The sequence below is a fragment of the Chinchilla lanigera genome, unplaced genomic scaffold, assembly GCF_000276665.1.
Source record: "Chinchilla lanigera isolate Chin_1 unplaced genomic scaffold, ChiLan1.0 scaffold00070, whole genome shotgun sequence".
In the NCBI taxonomy this organism is placed as follows: Eukaryota; Metazoa; Chordata; class Mammalia; order Rodentia; family Chinchillidae; genus Chinchilla; species Chinchilla lanigera.
In genome coordinates this window covers 12480642-12504427 of record NW_004955471.1, presented here as the reverse complement: position 1 = coordinate 12504427, position 23786 = coordinate 12480642, and the positions used below count along the sequence as shown (strand labels likewise).

Sequence of the window (23786 nt, the reverse complement as noted above, 5' to 3'; positions counted from 1 at the left end):
GGTACCGGAAAAAAAAACCAAAAACCAAAAGAAAAAAGAAGATAAGAATTCCGAAACCAAGGGCAAAATGCATGATGATTTACTCAGAGAAACCTTGGAAAAGATAAGACAGCAAGAAAAAAATAAACAGCTACTGGATGGTGCTAACAAAACAAACCTAAGGCTGATTGGAGTTAGAGAAAAATTAGAAACAGCACAGATGGAATTAAAAATCTGTTTACAGAAATCAGAGCCAGAAATTTTCCAAGTATGAGGAAAGAGCTCAACATATAGGTAAGTGAGGCTTGTAGAAAAAAATAACTGCAGTGGGAAAAGAAGCTCCTTGTGCACACCACAGTCAAAATCCCAGACGTTCCAGAAAGACAGAGTCTTAAAAGCTGTCAGAAAAAAAAAAAATCATTTATAATGGTAAAGCCATTAGGATTACAACAGACTTTTCAACTCAACTTTAAAGGCCAGGAGAACTTTCAGTGAAGCCTTTTAAGCCCTTAATAAGAACAGCTTTCAACCCAAACTAATACATCCTTCAGAACTGTCAAAATTGATTGAGAAATAAGGACACTCTATGACAAAAATGTCTTATGTGATACATGAACACCAAACAAAAAACATTGAAGAACATTCTAGACAGAAACAATGAAGCAACAAAGCCAACAAGTCAGACGGAATGAACACACCACGCAAGGCAAGCACTTAAAAAGTGGCAGGGGAGTAATGGAGCCAACAGCAGGAAAATAACACAATGACAGGAATAAGTCAACACCTTTCAGTACTAGCTCTCAACGTAAATGGTTTCGACTCCCCAATTTAAAAAGCACAATTGGCAGACCGGATCAAAAAGCAGAACCCAAAATGTCTGTTACTGCTGGGGACCAGACTGTGTAAGGGTCAAGCTGCTGAACACAGTGCTCTCTGGATGTATTGGAAAGCTCCTGTCCATAGTCTCAGAAGGCAAGATACGACTGCAGCTGCAGGGCTGGCACTTCCTGTTCCAGAGCTATAAACTGCCAACCTTAGAGATCAGTTATCTTAATTGGCAAAATTTACTGCTGGAAAAGTCTTTGTTCTACCTTCTCAAGGTCCTGCTCAATTTCCTGCCTTTACATCAGCTGTTCTTTTCATTTTCCTTCAAGTCCTGTGAACTTGTTTGAAATTCAATAAATACAGGCAATCCAGACAAGTCTTTGTCTTAGCTCCAAGAGAGTCTGACCTTCCTGGATTCCCCACAAACCATTTTTGTATTGTCTTTATGTAATTCTTTTCTGTAAACTCATCTGTAAAATCTGGAGCCTGATGAGATCCTGATGTATTACATTCAAGAGACTTATCTAATCCAAAAAGAGATTCATGTACTAAAATTCAAAGGATGAAAAACAACTTTTCATGCATCGGGGCCCTGAAAGCAAGCAGGTCAAGCAATTTTATTCTCAGACAAAGTAAACTTTAAGCTAAAACTGATCCAAAGAGGCAAAGAAAATTACTACATATTGGCTAATGGAAAATTTTAAAAAGAATAGATAGCAATTATAAATATGTATGCACTGAATATCAGTGCCATTAACTTCATAAAATAAATACTGCTGGGTATAAAAAAAAATCAAATAAACACCAGCACAATCATAATGGATGACCTCAGTATCCTATGTTCACAAATACATCAACTAAACAAAAAAAACTAACAAGCAGATATCAAAGCTAAACCATACCTTTGAACAAAGTAACTTAATACATATCTATAGAATGTTCTACTCTAGTACAAGAGAGTATACATTCTTCTCAATAGCACATGGAACTTTCTCCAAAAAAGAGCACATACTAGTCCATAAAATGTGCCTATATAAATACAAAGGAATTGAAATCCATCCCATGTGTACTATCAGATCATAGTGCAGAGAAACTAGAAATCAATCACAAAAGAAACTACATAAATTTTACAAACACCTGGATATTAAATGACACAATCCTGAACACTCAAGGGTCACAGGAGAAATCAAGAAAGAAATTAAACAATTCCTAGAATCAAACAATAATGCCAGTACACCACATCAGATCCCACAAGAACAAGGAAAGCAGTCCTGAGAGGAAAATTTATTGTTGTAAATACTCACATTAGAAAACAGAGTGAGCTCAAATAAATAACCTGATGATGCACCTCATGAAACTAGAAGAACAAGAACAGTCCAAACTCAAACCTAATACAAGAAGGGAAATCACAAAGAGCAGAAATAAATGAAACCGAAACTTACAAACAAAAAATGCAAAGAATCAATGAATTTAAGACCTGATTCTTTGAAAAGATAAACAAAATAGACAAACCCTTAACCAAAAAAAAAAAAAAGAAAGAAAGAAAGACTCACATCAGTTCAATTAGAAATGAAGGCAAAATCAAAATAGACACCACCACAAGCCAGAAGATCATACTAACTACTATGAAAAACTGTACTCCAACATACTGGACAATCTTGAAGAAATGGACAGATTTAGGACACATACAAATTACCAAAATTGAACCGAATAGACATAAAAAACTCTGACAGTGAAATAACAGACAATGAAACAGGGGCAGTAATTCAAACCTACCAACTGGGCTGGGGTATAGCTCAGTGGCATAAGCACCTGCCTGGCAAGTGCAAGGCCCTGAGATTGATTCCCGGTACCAAAATAAATAAATAAATAAATAAATAAATAAATAAATAAAACCTACCAACTAAGACAAGCCCATGACCTGATAGCTACAATGATGAATTCTACAAGACCTTCGGAAGGTATAACACCGGTATTCCTCAAACTCTTTAATGAAATTGAAAGGGAAGGAGTATATCCAAACTCACTCACAGAAGCTAGCATTACTCTGATTCCAAAACCAGACAAGACCTAACTGAAAAAGAAAACTATAATCCAATCTCTTTAAGGAACCTAAACACAAAAATTCTCAGTAAGATACTAGCAAACAGGATGCAACAAATCAACATACATTGTGACCAGGTAAGTTCCATCCCAGAGATGCAAGGATGGTTGGACAAATGCAACTCCATGAATGTAATTCATCAAATAAACTTAAGCCAGGACAAAAATCATGCAACCGCATCAATAGATGCAGAAAAACCTTTTGACAAAATCCAGCATCCATTCATGATAAAAGCCATATCTCAATCTGATAAAAGCCATTTATGACAAACCAATACACAACATCATATTAAGTGGGGGAAAGTTGAAAACTTTCCCTCTAAAACCAGGGACAAGACAGTGAGGTCTACTCTCATCACTCCTATTCCATACAGTACTCAAAACATTAGCCAGAGCAATCAGGCAAGAGAAAGAAATAAAGGGATACATACAGCAAAGAAAGAAGTCAAATGATTATCCTTTAAGTAGAAGGCCCAAAAGGTTCCACCAAAGGACTCAAATGAAATGAATAGAATTAAAACCCAAACTCAGAAATGTAGCAGATATGAAATTGATACAAGAAGTCAAAAATGTTCCTGTACACCAGCAAGGACGTCACCGAGAAAGAAATTATAAAAACAGCACCGTTCACAACAGCATCAAGACGAATTAAACACTTAGGAGTTAACCTTACCAAGGAAGCGAAAGGTCTCTACAGTGAAACTACAGTACTCTGAAAAATAAGATTGAAGAGGATGTCAGAGAGTGGAAAGGTATCCCTTGCTCATGGATAGGAAGAACCAACATTGTGACAATGGCCACACTCCCAAAACTGTTATACAGATTTAATGTAATGCCAATCAAGATACCAAGAGCATAATTCACAGAACTAGAGAAAACATTCCTAAAATTCATTTGGAACAGGGGAGACCTAGAAAAGCAAAAGCAATCCTGGGCAACAAGGGCAAGGCAGACGCATCACAATCCCTGACTTGAAATTATAGTACAGAGCTACTGTGATAACAACAGTATAGTACGGGCAAAAAAAACAGGCCCAAGGATCAGTGGAATGGACTAGAAGACACAGAAACAACTCCAAACACTCTCAGGCACATGATCTTTGACAAAGGGGCCAAACATAGTCAATGGAAGGAAGATAGCCTCTTCAATAAATGGTGCTGGAAAAACTGGCTTTCCACATGCTGAAGACTAAAACTAGACCCATGTCTATCACCATGCACTAAATTAAAATAAAAATGGATCAAAGATCTAAATGGATCTAAATGGATCTAAAAGATCTAAATGGATCTAAAACTAAATCTGCTGGAAAAGAGACTAGATAGAACTCTTAAAGACACAGGTGTTGGCAAAGACTGCATGAACAAAACCCCAGTTGCACAGGAAATACTACAAAGAATCAACAAGTGGGATCTCATCTTATTAAAAAGTTTTTGCACAGCAAAAGAAAACACTAACAGAGTGAAAAAGACAACCCACAGAGTGGGAGAAAATTTTAGGCAGTTGTTCCTCAGAAAAAGAACTAATATCTAGAACATAAAAAGAAAAAAAATAAGATTCCCCCAAATTTAAAGACCCAATCCAAAAATGGGCATCTGAGATGAATACACGCTTCTCAGATGAAGAAGTAGAAACATCAAATAAATATATGAAAAAGTGTTCAGCATCACTTGTCTTTTGAAAGATGCAAATTAAAACAATGCTGAGAGTCCATCTCACTCCAGAGAGAAGAGCTATCATGAAGAAAGCAACCCATAGCAAATGCTGGAGGGGCTGTGGGGGAAAAGGAACCCTTCTCCACTGTTGGTTCAAGTGTAGACTGGTGCAACCACTGTGGAAATCAGTTGGAGGTTCCTCAAAACCTGGGACTGTGGGTCCCATTTGACCCAACTATTCCCCTTCTTGGCATCTTCCTAAAAGAATTAAAAGCATACCACAATGATATACGTGCACCCATATTTATAGCAGCACAGTTTGTAATAGCTAAATCTTGGAAACAACCCAAATGTCCATCAACCAATGAATGGTTAAAAAAGATGTGGTTTTTTATACAGTGGAGTACTACACAGCCACAAAGAAGGATAAACTTGAGACCTTTCTAGGTAAATGTTTCAGGGGTTTTTTTTTTCCTTTTTTAAGACTGGGTCTTGCTATGCAGTTCAGGCTGGCCTTGAGCTCACTTTGTAGCTCAGGATGGTCTTGAACTCATAACAATCTTCCTGCCTCAGCCTCCCAGTGCGGGAGTTACAGGCATGCGTCACCACACCCAGCATTTCTAGGTAGATGGATGCGCCTTGAAACTGTATTCTTAAGTGAAACAAATTGGTAAGAAATGTGTAAATATTGCATTATCTCTCTGGTATGAGAAACTGAGAGTGTAAATAAGGGCCAAATTATACAATAGATATTGTGAAACAGGAAGAAATTGTTCAAAAGGAAAGGGGAACTAGGGAGAGAGCGGGGGGGGGGAGGAAGGGAGGGAAAAGAAAAAATAAGAATAGAAGGATAAAATAGAAACAAAGCTTTTTAAATAAGGAGGGGAGAAATGTTGAAGGGAGGAGATTGGGAAAAAAGAGGAATCAAGTCATTAAGTATGTTATGGTTTGTGTCTGGGTGTCCCCCCAAAGCCTCATGCGGTCATGGGGCAGGCTTTAGGGTTTGATTGATTATGGGTGTGAGAGCTACACCCGCCCTGGGGTGGAATTTTGCATATGTAAGGGAGAGGAAGAGGGTGCTTGCCACCATTCCTCCCTTTGTGTTTGTCGCTTTGCTGTGTTCTACCGCCATGAGCTGTAGCCCTCTGCCATGTGCCACTCTGCCTTGTAACCTGCCAAGTATGGACTAAAACCTACACAAACTGTAAGCGAAATAAACCTTTCCTTCCTTAATTTTGGGCATCAAGTACTTTGTCCCAGCAACGAGAGAAAAGTAACCAAGAAAATGTATATCTAAATTGTACCAATAAATGTTTTTTATTTTAAAGAGAGTAGTAAAAGAAAGAAAAAAAAGAACAATAGCATCACACCAACATTGCAAACATAAACAAAACAAAGCAAGAACATTAAAAGTGATACAGGATTTCAAAACAAAATGATAAGAATTAACTATGGTTGTTATATTACATATTGATATCTTTAACTACATTGTTCAGACTACCAGATGTAAGAATGGAAGATTGTTCAAACCATTAAAGAGAATGACAAAATAATTATTAGGTAAAACATTAGAGATAATACAGAGTTTCACTAGACAAGATGGTAGGAATTCACCCATGGTTGTTCTATTGCATATTGTTGTCTTCAAATCAGTTGCTCAGATTACCAGATACAAGCATGCAAATTGGCCAGAATATGAACAATTTGAAGCATTAGCTGTTCCTTTCAATATACCTTCAGACATCCGCACTATAGTTATCCCATATATATATATAGCCTTCCTTCTTTTTTCTTCTTTCCCTCATCCCAGTCACTCCTTCTTTTGAGCAGCTTCTTTTCCTTTCTTATCATATATTGGACATTTTGAGTTTTACTTACTCTTTCAAGTTCCTACACCAGAGAGACAATATGATGTTTACACATCTGGGTCCAATTTATTTCACTTATGAGTATGGTCCCTAGTTGTATCCATTTACCTACAAAAGTCTCAAGTTTATCTTTTTTTATAGCTAGCAATACTCCACTGTATAAAAATACCACATCTTTTTTATCCATTCCTTGGTTGATGGGCATCTGGGTTGTTCCCAAGATTTAGCTATGACAAATTGCGCTGCTGTAAACATGGGTGCACGGATATTGCTGTGGTATGATGGTTTCAGTTCTTCTGGAAAAATGCCCAGAAGGGAAATAGCTGGGTGAAGTGGGACTTGTAATCCTAGTCTTGTGAGGAATCTCCACACTGATTTCCACAGTGACTTCACCAGTCTGTACTCCCACCAGCAGTGGAGGTGTTCCTTTTTCCCCACAGCACCCCCAGCGTTGTTCAGGAGGGTGTTATCTAATTTCCAAGTGTTTATGGAGTTTTTGTGATTTCTTTTGTCACTAATTTCCAGTGTTATTGCACTATGGTCCGATAGTATACACGGGATCATTTCAGTTCCTTTGCATTTACTTCAGCATGTGCTAGCATATGGTCTAGTTTAGAGAACATGCCATGTGCAGCTGAGAAGAATGTGTATTCTGATGCTGTTGGATGGAATACTCTGTAAAGGTCTACTAAGTCCATTTGTTCACAAGTTGGTTAAGTTCTGTTATTTCTTTGCTGATTTTTTTGTCTAGTTGATCTATCTCTTTGTCAGTAAACTTAATATTAAAAAGAAACAAAGAGAACATCAGAAAATGGAAAGATATCCCCTGTTCCTGGATAGGCAGGATCAACACTGTCAAAATGGCCGTATTCCCAAAACTGATATACAGATTTAACACCATCTCAATCAAGATACCAACAACATTCCTCACGGAACTGGAGAAAACAATCCTTAAATTCATATGGACCCAGAAGAGCCCCAGAATACCAAAGAATTCATCAATAACACGAGCAAAACAGGAGGCACTGCACCCCCAGATTTCAAGCTACAGTGACTTTTAAAAACTATAGTCCTGGCACAAAAACAGATGCGTGGATCAATAGCACAGAACCGAGGGTGCAAAAACCACCCAGACACATTCAGCCGCCCGATCTTTGACAAAGGAACCAAAAATATACACTGGAGGAAAGTAGCCTCTTTAGCATATGGTACTGGAAACACTGGCTTTCCACACGTGGGAGATGGAAGCCAGACCTATATAACTCACCAGGTAGTGAACTAAAAGTGTTTCAAACATCTAAATATCAAATAGATTCTCCTACTATGTATCTTCCTGACTGAGTTAAAACCCCAAATTATAATGATGTATAACTGCCCTTGGTTACAGCAGTGCAGTTCACAATAGCTAAATTGTATAAGCAGGCTATAAGCACATCAACAGATGAATGGATTTTAAAAAGTGATATTTGCAAACAATGGAGTACTACTCTGCTCTAAAGAATGATACATTTGAATCATTTGTAGGAAAATGGGCGCACAATGAATCCATAATGTTAAGTGAAGTACATCAAACACAAGCTTTAAATGTCATATAGTTTCTCTTATATGAGAAACCCAAAGTATGAATAAATTAGAGAGCAAGTAGAGGACGGATGACAGGATTCGTAGAGATGGATCTTCTATAAGTGGGAAGAGGACCAAAAGATTCGGGGGTTAAAAAGAATTAAGATGTGTCATGTGACGCACCAACCATGTTGGTGACTGAACATGTTCACCACGTCCTGCAAACATGTGCTAAATCCAGTGAAGACCAGGAAAACATATCTGAACCCCGACTCAAAATAAATATGTTGTTTGTTGAAATGAAACTTTAATAGAAAAAAATAGAAGTCCTGACTGAAAATCACATATACAGTAGGTTCTGCAGGTCATGAGGCTTGATTTACCATTTTTATACTAAATAAATAATAAACAAGTAGTAAAGCGAATACAATTTTTTTAAGGCAGAGAAGTCAGAAACAGACATTTGCCTCAGAGGTGGAATGTCCTCCTGTCTGCAAGGTTTCTGTACACTGTAGCCGGGTCCCCTCTGCAGACACTGACAGGAGACGGTGTGTGCAGGAGACCTCCCAGCCCCACCGCCCGTGCTCCCTCCCGCCCCTGCGGCCTCCCGCCCGCCCCTGCGGCCTTCTTTCTGGGCAACCCCAGCGTCCCACCGTCTGTAGCAGAGGTCAGCAAGCTAATACTTCTGGATGGGTCCTGCTGCTTCCTATCTTTAGGGCTTATGCGCATAGAATAGTTTAGAATTTTTTAAACGGTGGAGGAAAAAGGCAAGACTAATATTTCATGGCACGTGAAATTACAATTTCAGTGTCTATAAAGTTTTATTAGAATATATCCATGCTCATTTTATGTCAGTCTGGACATAACTGAGCCCAGGATTGAACAGTTGAGACAGATGCTATGCCTGACAGTGCCAAAATAATTTACGCTCAGGTCGATCACAGCAGAAGTTTGCTGACCGTTGATCTCAAGGACCTCTAAGGGAAGCGCTGGAGGTTTGTTCACAATAGGAAGTAAGCCATGCACTAGTGAAATCTTGTACGATGTAAACTAAGAAATAAAAATTGCAGTAGGCAAGACAAAGCCCCAGGTTTTAAAAAAAAAGCCAGTAAGATTAAGCATGAATTACATGCCAGGCTCAGCACTTTGCAAACATAACAGCTTCTTTCCTCGCTTACCAAAAGTGCTGCCGCCTGGGCAGCGCCATCTTTACTTTGAGATGTGGCATCTGAGATGCAGGAGTTGGGTAACTTCCCTCAGGCCACAAAGCCAGCAGCAGACAAAGCCTGGATTCCCATCTCCAGCAGCTGAGCTCACAATCACATTCTTTGGCCCAGGTGTGGTGGTGCACACCTGTAGTCCCAGCTACTTGGGAGGCTGAGGCAGGAGGATCACAAGTTGGAGTCTGGCCTGAGTAAGATAGCAAGAGCCTTTCAAAAACAAAAACACCAGGGCCCGGAACGTAGCTCATCGGTGCAGCGCCTGCCTAGCAAGCATGAGGTCGTGAGTTCAGTTTCCAGCACCAAAAACAAAACAAAACAAAACAAAAGCAAAGACACCATATTCTTGGCTGGGGGCACAGTTCAGTGGTTGAGTGTGGGCATAAGGCCTTGGGGTAGATCCCCAGCACCAAAACCAAAACAAGTCCCACAACCACATTCTTACCTGTAGGTGTGGACTTTCAGGCATAAGTGAACAAATCACGTGGCATCCACAGAGAGGAGAGCGAGTAGGGGCGTGGGAGTGGCCTGCTGATGGCCTGGGAGTGGCTTGCTGACCTTGAAACAAGCCTTTCGGGAAGGCGGATGGGGGATGTGAAAGCACAGTGCCCGGCGCAGGTGTTCGTGGAGGAGCACCGCCCCCACATCGCACTGTGGCTGCCACAGCGGAGGGAGAGCTGGGACGGACTGGCCACGCCAGGCTCTACCTCAGTGTCACAGCTGGACGCGGTCCTGCCAGAGTGGCCCCAGATACGACAGAGAACTTCTCAGAAGATGCAAACGTGGGGCTTTTCACTGATCTAGGACCTGCTAACTTTGTTCTTGGAAACTGAGAGCTTGGGTTTATGAAAACAGGATGAGAGCATCGAGAAAACTTGACCAGAGGATCAAGAAAAACTAGAAACATCATAGAGGTACAGCAAGAGCACTTGGAAAGATGACATGACGGGGAAAACAGGGATCATTGTTTAGGTATGAACTGGGAGCACTGCTTTTAGCAGGGAATCCAATCTAGCACACACTCTCAGCTTTGGAGAATGAGATTTGGAAGAGGAAAAGTTCTGCAAATGCCTGCAGAACTTATTACAGAAAGCATATGTGCTAGTCAGCTTTGCACTATAACAAAATACCTGAGGGGATGGCCTTGTTCAGAGGAAAGGTTTGACTCACAGTTCTGGATGTTCCATTCTAAGATCAGGCAACCCCCTTCCTTCGAGCCTTCGATAAGGTTGTAACTAACAATGGTGTGGAGTGTGTGTCAGAGCAAAGGGCGCATCTCTTGAGCCAGGGAGCAGAGAGAAAGACTGAGATACCAGGGTCCCACAATCCCCTTCAAGGCCACACCTGCGCTGACCCAAACCCCCACCAGGCCCCACCCCTTACACACTCCACCACCTTCTAGGGCACCACCTTTGTGAGCAAGCCTGCAGCCCACAGCCCTTTGGGGAACACGACCCACACTGACAGCACAGCATGATGTTTCTCGGTGGGTAACATCAGGTTGGGGCATCCTCGGGCTGGGTGGAGGTCACTGCTGTGAACGTGGGGTCTGCCTGTGTCCACAGCAGCCACATGCCTCGGCTTCGCAGGGAGGTGCCCAGCAGGGTCTTCCCGTGAGCCAGGCCCTGTGCCGTGTGCACCGCTGCTTCCAAAAACAGATCAGGCGGCAGGGCCTGCGACACACTCCAGGAGTGGACGGCGGCCGTGGAGCACCTGGCTGGACGCGCGTGCGGGCTGCAGACACACACACGTCCCTCTCCTGTAGCAGTCGGCTTCCCATTGCCGGGCGCAGTGCCAGACCCCACAGTTTAAAGCAGGGGAGGCTTAATTTGGCTCACATCGTAAGGGGATTCAGCCCATGGTGAGCTGGCCCCAGGCAGGACCATCGTGGTGGACGGGTCCTGGGGAGCAAAGCTGCTCCGCTCCTGGAGCTCAGGAAGCACCGCAGGGAGCAGCGCCAGAGACCAAGGGTCCAGGGACCAGAGATAGTTCCTGAGGTCCCAGGAACCTCCATGATCCCCAGACACACCCACCAGCGTGCTCCACAGATCCTCCGGTAGCTCCTGAGCCACTCAGGCTAACACAGTGCAGCTTAACTGTCACAGCCACATTCTCTAAAACCAAGCACTTTGACTCGGCTGGTGCTATGGTTTGACTACATCTTCCCCAAAATTAGGCACTGAAACTTAATGGCCATTAAGTACTACAGTACTTAGTACCAATGGTACTAAGGGGTGGGGCCTTGAACGGGTGGGTAGACCATGAAGGCGCCTCCTTCGGTGTTAGGATTTAGGTGCTCATGAAAGGTTTCTAGGGCTGTGCACAGCTCCCTAGCCCTCCTGCCTCTTGCTATGCATGGATGTGGCACCGGGAACCATGGTGACAGCAGAGCGCCCCTCTCATTCAGCGCTCAGCCCACCTCGCTTGCTCTTGGACTCCAGAACTGCGAGCAAATACATTTCTGTTCTTAATAAACTACCCAGTCATGGGTATCTGTTACAGCAGCATGATACGTGCTAGCAAATAATGTCTCTCTGTAAACAGTTTACGGCAGGCCGCAGAGCGCTCTCACATTTACGGCAGTGTGTCAGCAGACAAAATTGTCAGGCTAATGGAAACATGAAGGGAATCACATCCCCAGTCTCTCAGTGTCGCAGGCTGCACGTGGGTCAGCTGGGAGAGGAAATGCCCGTCTAAATCAGCTGAGAAGCTGTGGGCTGTGTTCGGTGATACCTTGGCACTTGTGCACTCGTTCTGGAAGACACAACCAGCACCAACAAATTCTAGCTTGGACATCGACTCCCAAACAAATGTCAAGCACTGGGCCAAAATCTTCATGTCAGGATGTGTTGAGTACCAGATTCAATGAGCTTCACGGCCGCTGAGTACCAAGGTCTGCCTGCCCTTACAAACAGGCCCTTCCTCGCTGCGCATGCTTTGGTGGCGGCCCCAGGTGTATTCGAGCACGGAGCTCCCCTCCCCAACACGCACACTGGGCTCCCTCCCGGGAGCAGCGTTTGGAGGGAGCTGGGGAGAACTGGCCTGAATTCCAGCAAGACTCTCTCAGCGCCTCAGCACCTCCCCTGTTTGGAAGAGATTGCATAACTTCCCTCCGACAGGGCTGTGTGGAGGAGTCCTCACATCTGTCAGCCCGGGAGAGAGTGGCTTTCCACGCTCTGACAGTTTTCCACTTTACCAGAGCGGTTATATGCAGGCAAAAACCCAAAGCCACCACGCACCCATCAGGAAAATCGCCGCTCCAGGCCAGGCGATGGGCCGTCTCCATGACCCCCCAGACACGCCCACCAGCGTGCTCCACAGGTCCTCCGGCCGCGCCTGAGCCACTCAGGCTAACACAGTGCAGCGTAAGTGCCACAGCCACATTCTCCAAAACCAAGTGTTTACTCGGCTGGTGCTATGGTTTGCTGACAGTAGGGGACAGTAGGGGACGTGACCAAGGCCACTCACAGTGCAGAGGGGGCAGAACTAAGACAGGAATCCAGGATCTTGCAACGAGGGACTCAGAGGGGCGAACTCATTGCACGGATCACAGAGCAAGACGCTCGGAGAAGCCTAACTTCCAAGGCTGAGCTCCCAGCCGCGCCCCGTCTGTCCCAAGGCCGGGCTGTGAACACACCTGTCCCCCGCCTGCTCCTCGGGAGCAGCGAGCACTCCCTGAGCACGACTCGCCTGCCCGGGGTGGCCGGGGAGGCCCGGTCTCGCGGTGGGCAGTGCGCTGGCTCCTCATCCACTGGGACTCTGCAGGCACGAAGCCCTGGTGCGGGTGGGGGAGCCCGGGGCCAGGGAGCCGGCCGTGCTTGCAGCACAGCTGCTCCTGCTTCTGTCTTACGTCAACTTTCAGGGGGAAATAGGACCGAAACTTTCTTTGTGTCACCCTCCCAAGCTTTGGCCTGGGGCTTCTGACCTTCTTTCTGGACCAGGAACTCTGCAGCCTGTTTGTAGCCACCCATCCCTCAAGAGAGCCTCAGCCCCTTAGCATCGCCCGCCTTAAATGCCGGGGTCACCTCAGTGGCCTTTCCCCAGACCCCTCTGTGCACTTGGGAGCATTTCAGATTTCATCCATCTAGGTAAAACCCCCGCGGGTCTGATGGCCTGCCTCCTGCAGACCCCAGCGCTGTGTGAGGCTGTCGTGGGACTTGATCACAAACAAAGCAGCGTGGTGGGGATGCAGCCTGCACGGTGTGAAGAGCTCGTTAGCCGGAGCTCCAGCCAAACAACCCAACCCTTGTGTCCTCACTCACTTCCCCCACGTAGGGAAGCACCCCGTCTCACTGGGGCAGTAACAAGGATTAGAGGGGTTGTCCTGCCTGAAAGCTTAGGCAGACCTAAGGGCACGGCAAGTGTTCCTCAGCATTAGCCACCTTTGCTCCCGCTGTTGAAAGTGTTTTGGAATAAAGCATGGGGAATATTTTCCTAAGATGTTTTTCTGTCTCTCAAAGGTCCGGATTATAAGAGAGATCATTTACCTAAAGTTCAGCAGCACACCTCCTACATAGGAGAAAAGCGTCCAGAGTTGGAGAAGACCGGAGACCTCTGATACTTATGGAGACCCGCCTCCGACAGAAGCTTGCCGGCAAAATACAAACATGAACACGTCGGTGAAATCGGCTGGGGGATCCGTGGGTATAATTTCATCAACAAGTCAAGACTTGCGAGTGGCTTCCACATCAAGGTATTGCTGGTAAACCCATGCTTTTACGGTTCCTTGTTTCCCGGTTTGAATTTTGAGCTCGCTCCCATAGCTGATGTCAGAGGCTTGTGAAGCAGTGGGCTTTGAGTTTTGCAGAAAGAGACATGTGTGAACAGCGCACTTGCTCCCACGAAGCACTCGGCCCCTCTTACCCGAATAGCAACATGGCGGAAGACGAAGGCACGAGCACCTCTGCGGCACCGTGTGCAGCTGTGGATGCAGGTGCAGCCGGGTGTGCGAAGCCCTCGGCCTTGGGCGGGTGGAGGAAAAGGTACGGGTGGAATCCAGAACAGAGCAGGAGTCTCAGGCCGCCAAACGCCACAGTTCGGAGCGTGCGGGTCCAGTCCTGGGGGGCAGCTGGCATCTCAGACACCTGGTCCCATCTCCTCATGGGGACGTGGCCCCGGCAGTGTCTGCAGGGAACCCAAGGATTTTAGAAGGCAAATCAGAGAATTCAGATACCTTCTTCCAGCAGGCCTTTGCCGTGTCTGAAAACTGAATGTCAGAAATAGTCAGATTTCCTCGGATTCTTTGGGCAGTGTGGTATGGTCTCACCTGTAAAGATGGACAAGAGGAAAAATCTTCAGCAGGCCCGGCCTCGGCATGGATGGGAGCCTGGTGGGGAGCTCAGACTTGGAAGTTAGGCTTCTCCGAGGCCTTGCTCTGTGATGTGTGCAAATGAGTTTGCCCCCTGGGTCCCTCATTGCAAGATCCTGGATTCTGTCTTGGTTCTGCCACCTCTGCGCATGAGTGGCCTTGGTCGTGTCCCCTCCTATCAGCTGGGCATGATGTAGTGCACGCCTATAATCCCAGCACTCTGGGAGGCTGAAGCAGGAGGATTACAATCATGAGCCCCACCTGTGCAGTGTGGAAACTTGATGACACAATCTCAAAATAAAAAAATCAGGAAAGGTCTGGGGATACAAGTGTATGCAAAGGCCCCAAATTTAATCCCCAGCACCTCAAAAAAAGTATCCTTTTGTTTTCTTCATGAAATCTTTGTATCACGCTTTGTTTTTTCCATGAAATCTCAGTGTCTGTCTTACTGGGCTTTGGTAAGCGCTGAGCACGTTAGTCTTTGCGAGGTGGTGGGAGCAGCGCCCGGCAGCGCACAGCCCCGATGTGCTTGATACTGTGTTGCAAAGGTTAACTATGAGAACACGGGGATGCACTGAGCGCAGCGCCCAGCCTGGGCTCCACGTCTGCATTTCAGGATGAGTGCTGACTCCTGTTTGCCTGGCTGCTGTACGGCCCAGGCTGGCTCAAGTGCCCCTCCCGCCCGCGTCTCCCGAGCAGCAAGGACGGCAGCTGTGAGCCACCGCACCTGTCGTTGCCCCTAATGTTACTCAGCGTCAGGTAAACTGAGTGAACATTCAGGTTCTAAACCTGCAGCACACGCACGCCACAGAGGCACAGCGAAGGTCAGCAGTGTGGCTCAGCAGGCACGCAGGCCGGTCTGGGGAGAGTCCAGGTCTTCGGTCCTCCGGTTGTGTCCCTTAGGGTGACGCCCTGCTTTCACACATGGCCGGAGTCTGTCTGATCAGCTGGGTGTGCACGGCCTCTCTTCCTCTCCATCTGTAACTATAGGACCCTTCTCCCACTCGGAGGAGGTGAAACCCAGCACCCCGTGGTCTTTTTTTTTGTCTTTTTGAGACAGGGTCTTGCTATGCAGTTCAGGCTGGTAGCTCAGGCTGGTCTCAAACTTGTAACGATCCTCCTGCCTCGGCCTCCCAAATGCTGGGATTACAGGCGGGCGCCACCATGCCTGGCTAGCCCTGTGGCCTTTGAAAGAAGCGGAAGTCCCAGAGCGGTCGGTGCTGGCTGCAGTGAGCCTTCTCCATTAGCATCCCACAGAGCCAGCAGCAATGCCTGCGTCCCTGAGCTTGAGGTGTGCACGCGGCCAGCCCATGACGCCCTCGCTCGGAAGCCCATGGAGCTGAGCATGCGCCCCAGGGCCAGTGCTCAGCATCTGTGCAATTGCTTGGTCCTGGTGACTGCGAGGATTGTGTTCAAGGATCTGCCTGTCTCGCATAACAATCTTGATCAGGGCTTCGAGAAGTCCTCGGACTCATAGCAAGAACAACGCCACCTGGGGAAGGCTGTTCCCGAGTCGCTGAGAGCGCCTCTCCTTGTCAGCAGAGAGCGAATGTGATTCACCCACCAGTTGAGACCCACGTTTTCCTGGGGATGCTAATTTTCCCTTCCACACCCACGCTGCGTGCCCGCTCTCCAACCAAGACGGATTGTTACTTGAGTCTAGACTCACACTTCTCTTCCTTCTTGACCCACTGCTTTAGGCAGCTACCCCCAGTCAGTCTCGCAGGCGACCTGTCCCAGGGTGCACACCCTGTGCCACCCCCCCTAGGGACAGCCCGGAATAAGAGCGTGGGGCCGCGGGGGGCCTCCTAGGGCAGGCAAGCTCTCCAGTGTGTGTCACTTGGGAAGTGCCTCCCTGCCTTCCTGTCTGTCCACGGTGCCTGTCTTTCTCTGCCTCTGGCACAGTCCTGGCACTCCTTGGCCCGGTGGTGCTCATCAGAATGCAGACTCTTGTCTGCAGGGCTTTCTAGCTCTAACAGCTGCTTTTCCTAGCTCACGGCTCCAGGTCTGTCCTGACAGGCAGCAGGGTCAGGGCGGACCCCTCCAGTAAGCTCAAGGCAGGACGCGGGGCAGCCGCTGGCCAGCCACTCTCCCGTGCAGGCGGGCGGAGCCTCCTACATCGTCTGGCTCCTGGCAGGAAGAGCATAACTTCCCCGCTGAGTGACACTTGAGAAAATTCCTGCACAGAGCAGGGGTCAGTAAGAAATCACAGGCTCGGGTTTCCCTTCTGGATCTTCCTGTGTGTAGCCGTGTCCTCCTGGCTGTCGCAGGGGAGACAGTGCCATAATGTTGCATGTTCACGGGGACGGCATAACCATGCCTGCGCTTGCGGCCCCCCGCTAACCCAAGAGCTGGGTTACTTTTGTCTTTTTGGGAATTTGATGACCTTCTCATGGCCTCTTAGCCAGTCATGTCTCCTCCCCCCCAGCCTTTCTTTAACCCAAGCCTCAGCAGGGCTGGGGATGCCTTGATGCCCATTTTCTGTTCCTTGAGGCAAAATGATTTAAGTCACTGGCTTTTCCCAGGAAATAATGTCGTGCTGGACTCAGTCACTAACTCTGCACTGGCCTGAGCCCAAAGACAATAGTAAATCAATCAGTCCTAGTATACACATTGCAACCAACACATTACATAATGTAACAGCTTTAAAAACCCAGGGAGAGGGGCTGGGGATTTAGGTCAGCGGCACAGCACCTGCCTGGCAAGTGCAAGTTCGTGAGTTCGATTCCCGGTACCGGAAAACAAACAAACAAACAAAAAACCGAGGGAGAACCATGGAGATCCATCCATGTATTCATATGTGGTACAGTAACGAACATTTCAGAGGCTTTGACATTTCTGCCTCATTTTTAACTGCTGCAGATCTACCGTCACGAACTAGAGGGCTTCTCTGGTACAGCTTCACGGGCACTGGAACAGGGTTCCGAGGAGAGGCTGAATTTTGCAGTGGCTGGTGGGACAAGCTCATCCAGGTGCTTTGGCTTGTCGGAGATTCTCCTCACTGTGAGTCGCGTTAGAGAAGAGAAACACAGAAGGAGCTGCCGTGGACGGAGTGTCAGTAGGGCGGCCTCGTGACTGCCTGCGTCTTGCAGGTGGAGACATGGAGCTGCTGCAGGGGCGGCCCCGCTCTGAGGCCGCACAGCCGGTAAACGGTGGTGATGGTTCAGCCAGGCGTGTGGCTTCCGTCTGGGCCGGGGGCCCAGCTCCTCCCTGCTGCTGTTCTCCTCTAGCACATGCGCGGGGGTTTGTGTGGACAGCCCCCAAAGCCTCGTGCGGTCCTGGGGCTTCTCGGAGGGGGCTGGATCTAGAGTGTGTGAGGGATCGGAGGTGCAGTGCTGGGGCTGAGGGCCATGATGGCTGGGTCAGTCACTGACCGGCTCAGTCCACGGACAGCGTGGAACGTAAGGGACAGAAAGAGGCTTGTCTGTCCTCCTGTCTCCGTTGCTGCTTCTGCTGTCTTCCGCCACCATGAACAGCCGCCCCTCTGCCGCGCCACCCTGCCTTGGCGCCAGCCGATTACGGATTAAAACCTCTGCAAACTGTGAGCTACACAGACCTGCCCCCTTTACCTTTGGGTGTTGGGTATTTTGTCTCAGCAACGAGAAAGGTAACTAAGACAGCGGGTTCTGCGGGGCCGTTCTCACAGCCTCCGCCCGCAGGCACACATCTGGCTGGAGGAGGCCTTCAGCTCCAAACCAGCCTACTTCGTTCAGAATAGCAGTTGCTAAGAGGCAGCGCCCATATACTTGATGTAGCATAGTGTGGTAACAGTCACTTTGAATGTCTCGTCTAATTAGCAGTTGGTAGCCTCTCAGAAACCACTGAACACGATCGTGGTTTTGTAGGGGGCAGAACTTTCTGTCCTGTCCTAACCACCCCCACCACATTTCCTCTGCTCTGACAAAGTCACTCACAGGGACAATACTGCCGGTGTGGAGTCACTAAGTGTGCAGAACTCCAAAATATTTATTTCAGAATTTTTGCGGGTTTTTCCCCATTCCCAGATTCTCACTTACCTTTGCGTTCATTTAGAGCAATCACAAAAATGGCCACCAGTTCTGAGTCTCCTAAAAAACCCAAATCTCCAGATGTTGTTATCAATATAGGAGATTTTAAAAAGATAATAATGCTTCCCTTTTTCACCCAAGTTATAAAAGCAAAATAAAAAATAGCTTTTCTAAAATTAGGTGTGTTCTTCTCTGGATGAGCATGTTTAGTTCTCACTTTTAACTTCTGATGGTTATTTGCAGCCTAACAGTTTGTGGTTCGATATAAAAATAATCACATTAGCACCTTTCATCCTTAAGCGCTGGATAGAGCAGTACATCTCCAGGACACCCAGGAAGCCCTGAGGAGTGGGGGCCTGTGTGCTGGCCATCTGTGAGGCCGTTTGCTTCATCCCTGAAAATAATATAGTAGCACCATTAACCTCCTTCCACCCCGGTGTTGTTTTCCCCTATTTTGCAAAGCTTAGTTTTATGGAATTTCTAAATAAAGTGAAGGAAGTCATTTTCATGTAGAATCTCAGCCCACCCTGAACTTCCAGAAAACAGAACTCAGGGTTGATGCTTGCCTTCTTTAAAGGACCCCCGGAAGGAGAAGGGAGGTGTGTGCACTAGGCCCCACCTCGGCGCGGGGCAGCTCCATGAAGAACAGAGCGCTAGGCAGGCCAGGCGTGGAGAGTCAGGCCCGGCAGCCGCGCTCGAGGGTGGAGTTGTGTGTGGGGACGCGGTGCCAGCAGGGGCCGAGTTACAGTGGGGCTGGGGCAAGGCACGCTGGGTGCTCTTGCACCGTAGGCAACCGTACTGCGCTATGCATTTCAAAAAGCTGGAAGAAAGGGTTTGGAAAGTTTTCACATAAGGAAATGGTAAATGTGAAGGAGCCGTGTTCAACCTGACTTAAAGATTATGGGATGTATGCACATATCAAAACATGGCTCCACATTAATATGCACGATTTTTGTGGTTTTAAATTATCAGTTAAAATTAAATTATTTAAAATGTTGAAAAACTTTTAAAACATAGACTTGATAGTTAAAAAGAATAATATGCTCAGCAGTTAGAGACACTGCCCATGTGACTTCCCTAATGACCAGGCCCGCGGCTAAACACCGCATTTTCGGTCCTAGTGAGTGTACGGTAATTAGAAAACAAAAAGAAACTAAACTTCGTATTTTTGTTAGGATGTGGGAGTTGGGGTGGGGAACCAACACCATGTGAAGCCCGGAGGGTGATTTTACCCCTTAAATAAGGAAAGCTGAAAACACCCTGCAGCGGTTACTAACTTTTATAGGGCCTGATACAACTTCTTGAATACGCGTCTCCATGTAAACATCACCTTTCTCGGCAAAAAGATCAAGCTTCTTAAAGTGACTACTAAATATAACGTCAGATTTCCAGCAAGTACTATTTGACAATGAGAGGAGCACATAGTTAAGAAAGATTGACTGCCTTAGAACAGATGCTAGTAATACCGAGGACAGACTGCAGTCCGCTCACTCAGGGTGCTCGCAGAGGTTTCCGAGTGTTTGAGCGGATAGGACAAGCACAGGTGGTAAGATACAGCACACCTGTTTCCTCACTCCAGCCTTGATCCTGACCTTTTCAGATCATCTGTGGGTCCTTAAATCATTATACATTTATGATGATAATCTTCCCTGTTGTTCATGCGCAATGCTTCTGGCTATATTGACAAGAATGTGTAAAATGCAGAGCGTATGGGAGCAGGAGTCTGAAGAAACCCATTCTTTCCCAGGACTGAATCTCGGGAAGCTTCGTGGAGAAAGTTAGGAACAACTCATTTAATAGAGGGAGTCCCTGCCCTGGGTTTGAGCCCCAAGAAGACAACAATGAAAACGCGGCCACGGAATCCGGGCGGCCTCCTCCTGTGGGGAGGTTCACCGCGAAGCTGCTTGGCTCCTGCTGTTACATTTTCAGTGTGGCTGCTGTCAGCAAGTGTGGTACACAGTCCCAGGTCACATTCACACGGCTTTAAGCCACTGGAGGTCTGTCGTCATCACTTTCTCATAACTGGGACAAAATACCTGACACCCACAAGTTAGTGGAAGAAAAGTTGATTTCAGCTCACAGTGTGTGGAGGGTTCGGTCCGCAGTCAGCTGGCTCCCAGGCAGGGTGGTGAGGCAGAGGGGCATCGCAGAGGAGAAATAGTGCACAGCGGGCAGGCAGGAAGCAGCACACAAAATCAAGGGAGGGAGGGGGAGATATAACACACACATTGTATCCCGGGAGAAAGGTGCGCATAATGACCCACCTCGTCCCACCAGGCTTCACCTTCCAACAGCACACCCAGCTCTAAACCCACCCATGGACTCACCCAGTGTCACCCAGCCATGGTCTGTCACCTCCGAGAGCCCCTCCGTGAGCACATGAGGCTTGGGGGAACATCTGGATACAAGCTGTAACAAGGTCCAAGATCTGTTACATGTGACTTTTCTACTGACAACATCAGCACTACTGCCGCGCCCACCTTCTCCTGGTGCTCAGCCCAGGGCTGGTGATTATCCAGAAAGGATGAGACATGTGAATGAAAGGGGCTTGGGCCAGGGGTGGCGGCACACGCCTGTCATCCCAGCTCTCAGAGGCTGAGGCAGGAAGATCGCTGCGAGTTTGAGGCCAGCCTGGACTACAGAACAAGATCCTGTCTCAAATACTGAAAGAAAATAAAAAGGTGCTTATGGTTTGAGGTTTTGCAAAGGGAAACAATATAATACAGGACACATATTTTATAAGATTATTTTATAATAGTCACACAAAGAATCAAATGCAAGAGTGTACAGGAAATCTATCCACACACTAAAGACCAACGAATCCAGGCCAGGGCTGGATCCCACGATAATGTCCTGCATGAGTCCAGCTGAAGACCTACAGCCCATAACTCAGGCCTCCCATGAGTCCAACTGGAGGCCCAGAGCCCACGACAATATCTCATGCAGGCTGACTTCATGGATCTGTGCCGGGAGGCCCAAAGGTCAGTGGTGGAAGCTGGAAGTCTGTGCCAGCAGGATGAAGTGTCTGTGCTAGCAGGCTGAGGGATCTGCACGGGAGCCAGGAAGCGAAGCTCAAAGTAAGAACCAGAGCCCTGAAAGGTACCACAGCCATCCTTAGGAACAGTGAGGACCAGAGCTCCTCCAAAGTGAACTGCAGCCATTCTCATTGATAATGAGGTCCCACGCTCCTTGAACGATGAAAACAGCTGAGTTCCTCAGGAAAGCCAGCATGACAAGTCCTCCAGCAGAATACCCCAAGAGAACCAGCAGCTCTCTAACAGCTTCTGAGAGCTTCCAACAGGTTCCAAACAGGCTCTTGAGCTCCCAACAGCTTCTAAACTTCTTCTCTAGTTCTGCCTCTTATGCTGCTGGCAACAGTCCCCAGGTGGGCCTCCCACACCCAGCACCACGCTTACTCAGTTCATCTGGGGGTTACAAGTTGACCACCAGTTGTCAATCCACTACAGAGCTTTTTCTTTCACGCTGTCTTTGTTGAAAGACCAAGTTATGAATGAAGACAGATGAATTCTCAAGTGTGCATTAGATTAGCAATTATTCTGCTCGCACACTTATCTCAAGTGTGCATTAGATTAGCAATTATTCAGCTCGCCAGTAAGATCATTTGAGAACTATTTCCCCCTTTCCTTTTGAAAACTGAAACTTAGACAGAGTGATATTGTTCACAGTTCCTGAACCACCGCCCCTAGCTGTAGAGCAACTGGACAATTAGCCTGAGGAAGCTCACTTTGTAACCTGAGCATTAACAGCAGCAAACACATTGGGAGACTCCAAGGGTGAGTGCAACTGCAAAAGAGTCCTGCTTGTATTTCTGAGAGCGCGACGAGCGTGCACGGAGCCGTGGGAAGCCCTCGCCAGCTTTTCCAGTGCTTGAAGAGTCCTCCCGGATTCCAGGCTCTTGTCAGAATCACCCCCGACCCGGCGGCGGCGGGGTGTGGGGACCGCTCAGCCTCCACAAATCGCAGCAGAGCTCGGTTCCCACAGAGTAAACTCTGGTCTTTCTGTAGAAGAAAATCCCAGCGTGTCTCGAGTTATAGAATGAATTGGGAAAATGTTTATCTCCCTGAAGGAGCACGGGGGGAAAATAATGAAATTTTGCCTTTTCTGTGAGAATTAATAAGGCAGTTAGCATTCCTATAGCTTTCCCAGGCAAACCTGCCTGCGGCGCGAATGAGGAAACTAAATGTGGCTGAGCAGCTCGGACAGCCAGCTGAAGAGCCGCTTATTTTCCTTCTTTCCTCCCTCACACGCAGCCCTCCTCCCCTCCTTCCTCCTCCTCCGTTTTGAAAAGGCCTGCTTTCCAGCTACAGTGGGGGTGATACCGCTTCTCAACGAGTGCAGGAGGAGCAGCTTAGCAGGAGCCACACGGCGCTCGGCGCGCAGTCGAGCCTGTCCGAGCTGCAAGGAGGCCGAGCTCACCCGCCGATGGCCGCTCCGCCCCTGCGCTCCTGGCCAGGGCCGCCTCCGCCTCGCAGGGCCCAGGCTGCGCACCGCACTGCCCTCCGCGCGGCGCTCCAGCCCTCGGGCTGCGCAGGCCGGCTGCTGAGACTCGTCCCAGGCTGGGCAGGGCTCACTGCTCGGGCTAAGCCGCCGAGGGTCCTTTTCTCTTCCTCAAGTCAGCCGACCCGGGGCCTCGGTTCCAGGCGCCCAAGCGCCTCACGGCAGCAGGTGCTCTGGGAGAAGTGCGGAGCGGGCCGGGACTCGGCACTGTCAGCTTGTCTGCCACGGGGTGAGTGGGGCCCTTCGGCGTCGTTAGAGTCAGTAGTGGGGCTGGATACACTCAGAAATCGAGAGCATTCCTGTACACAAAGGACAAACTCACTGAGAGAGAGATGAGGGAAACCGCACCCTTCACAATAATAAAAAGTGACATATGCAGAGAGCCCTTCCAGTCCTCGCTGCGGCCCAGGAGGTTTACATTTCTAACCCCACGGAAAAGCTATTGGAATTACAATGAGCTAATTCCAATCTGCCACTTCCGGTGCAGCCCACAGGGTAAATAAAGACACAACGATATATCCAAAATGGTGGGGAGTCAAGGGGTCCTGAGCCCGGCCACAGTGATGGCCATCGGAGGAAAGGCCTAGACCCAGGACTGAACCCCGGTTTTATTCATTCATGAAGAGTGACTGTGAGGGTGGTGGGAAACACCTGAGCGCCATGAGCTGGGCTGGGCAGGCGGCCTGCAATCACCTCTGCCAGTGCAGAGAGAGGGATCTGCGTAACACAGCTGAGAGCGCAGA

At 47.8% G+C, this 23786-nt stretch overlaps 1 protein-coding gene across 1 annotated transcript in view; it reads left to right on the top strand.

The window, feature by feature from the left end:
- LOC106150313 (chromosome unknown open reading frame, human C4orf45) overlaps positions 1–23786 on the top strand; it is a 100795-nt gene that overhangs the window by 33570 nt on the left and 43439 nt on the right. Inside the window, 1 exon segment of the mRNA XM_013522880.1 lies at positions 13671–13903. Coding sequence (XP_013378334.1) covers positions 13671–13903 — 233 coding nt within the window.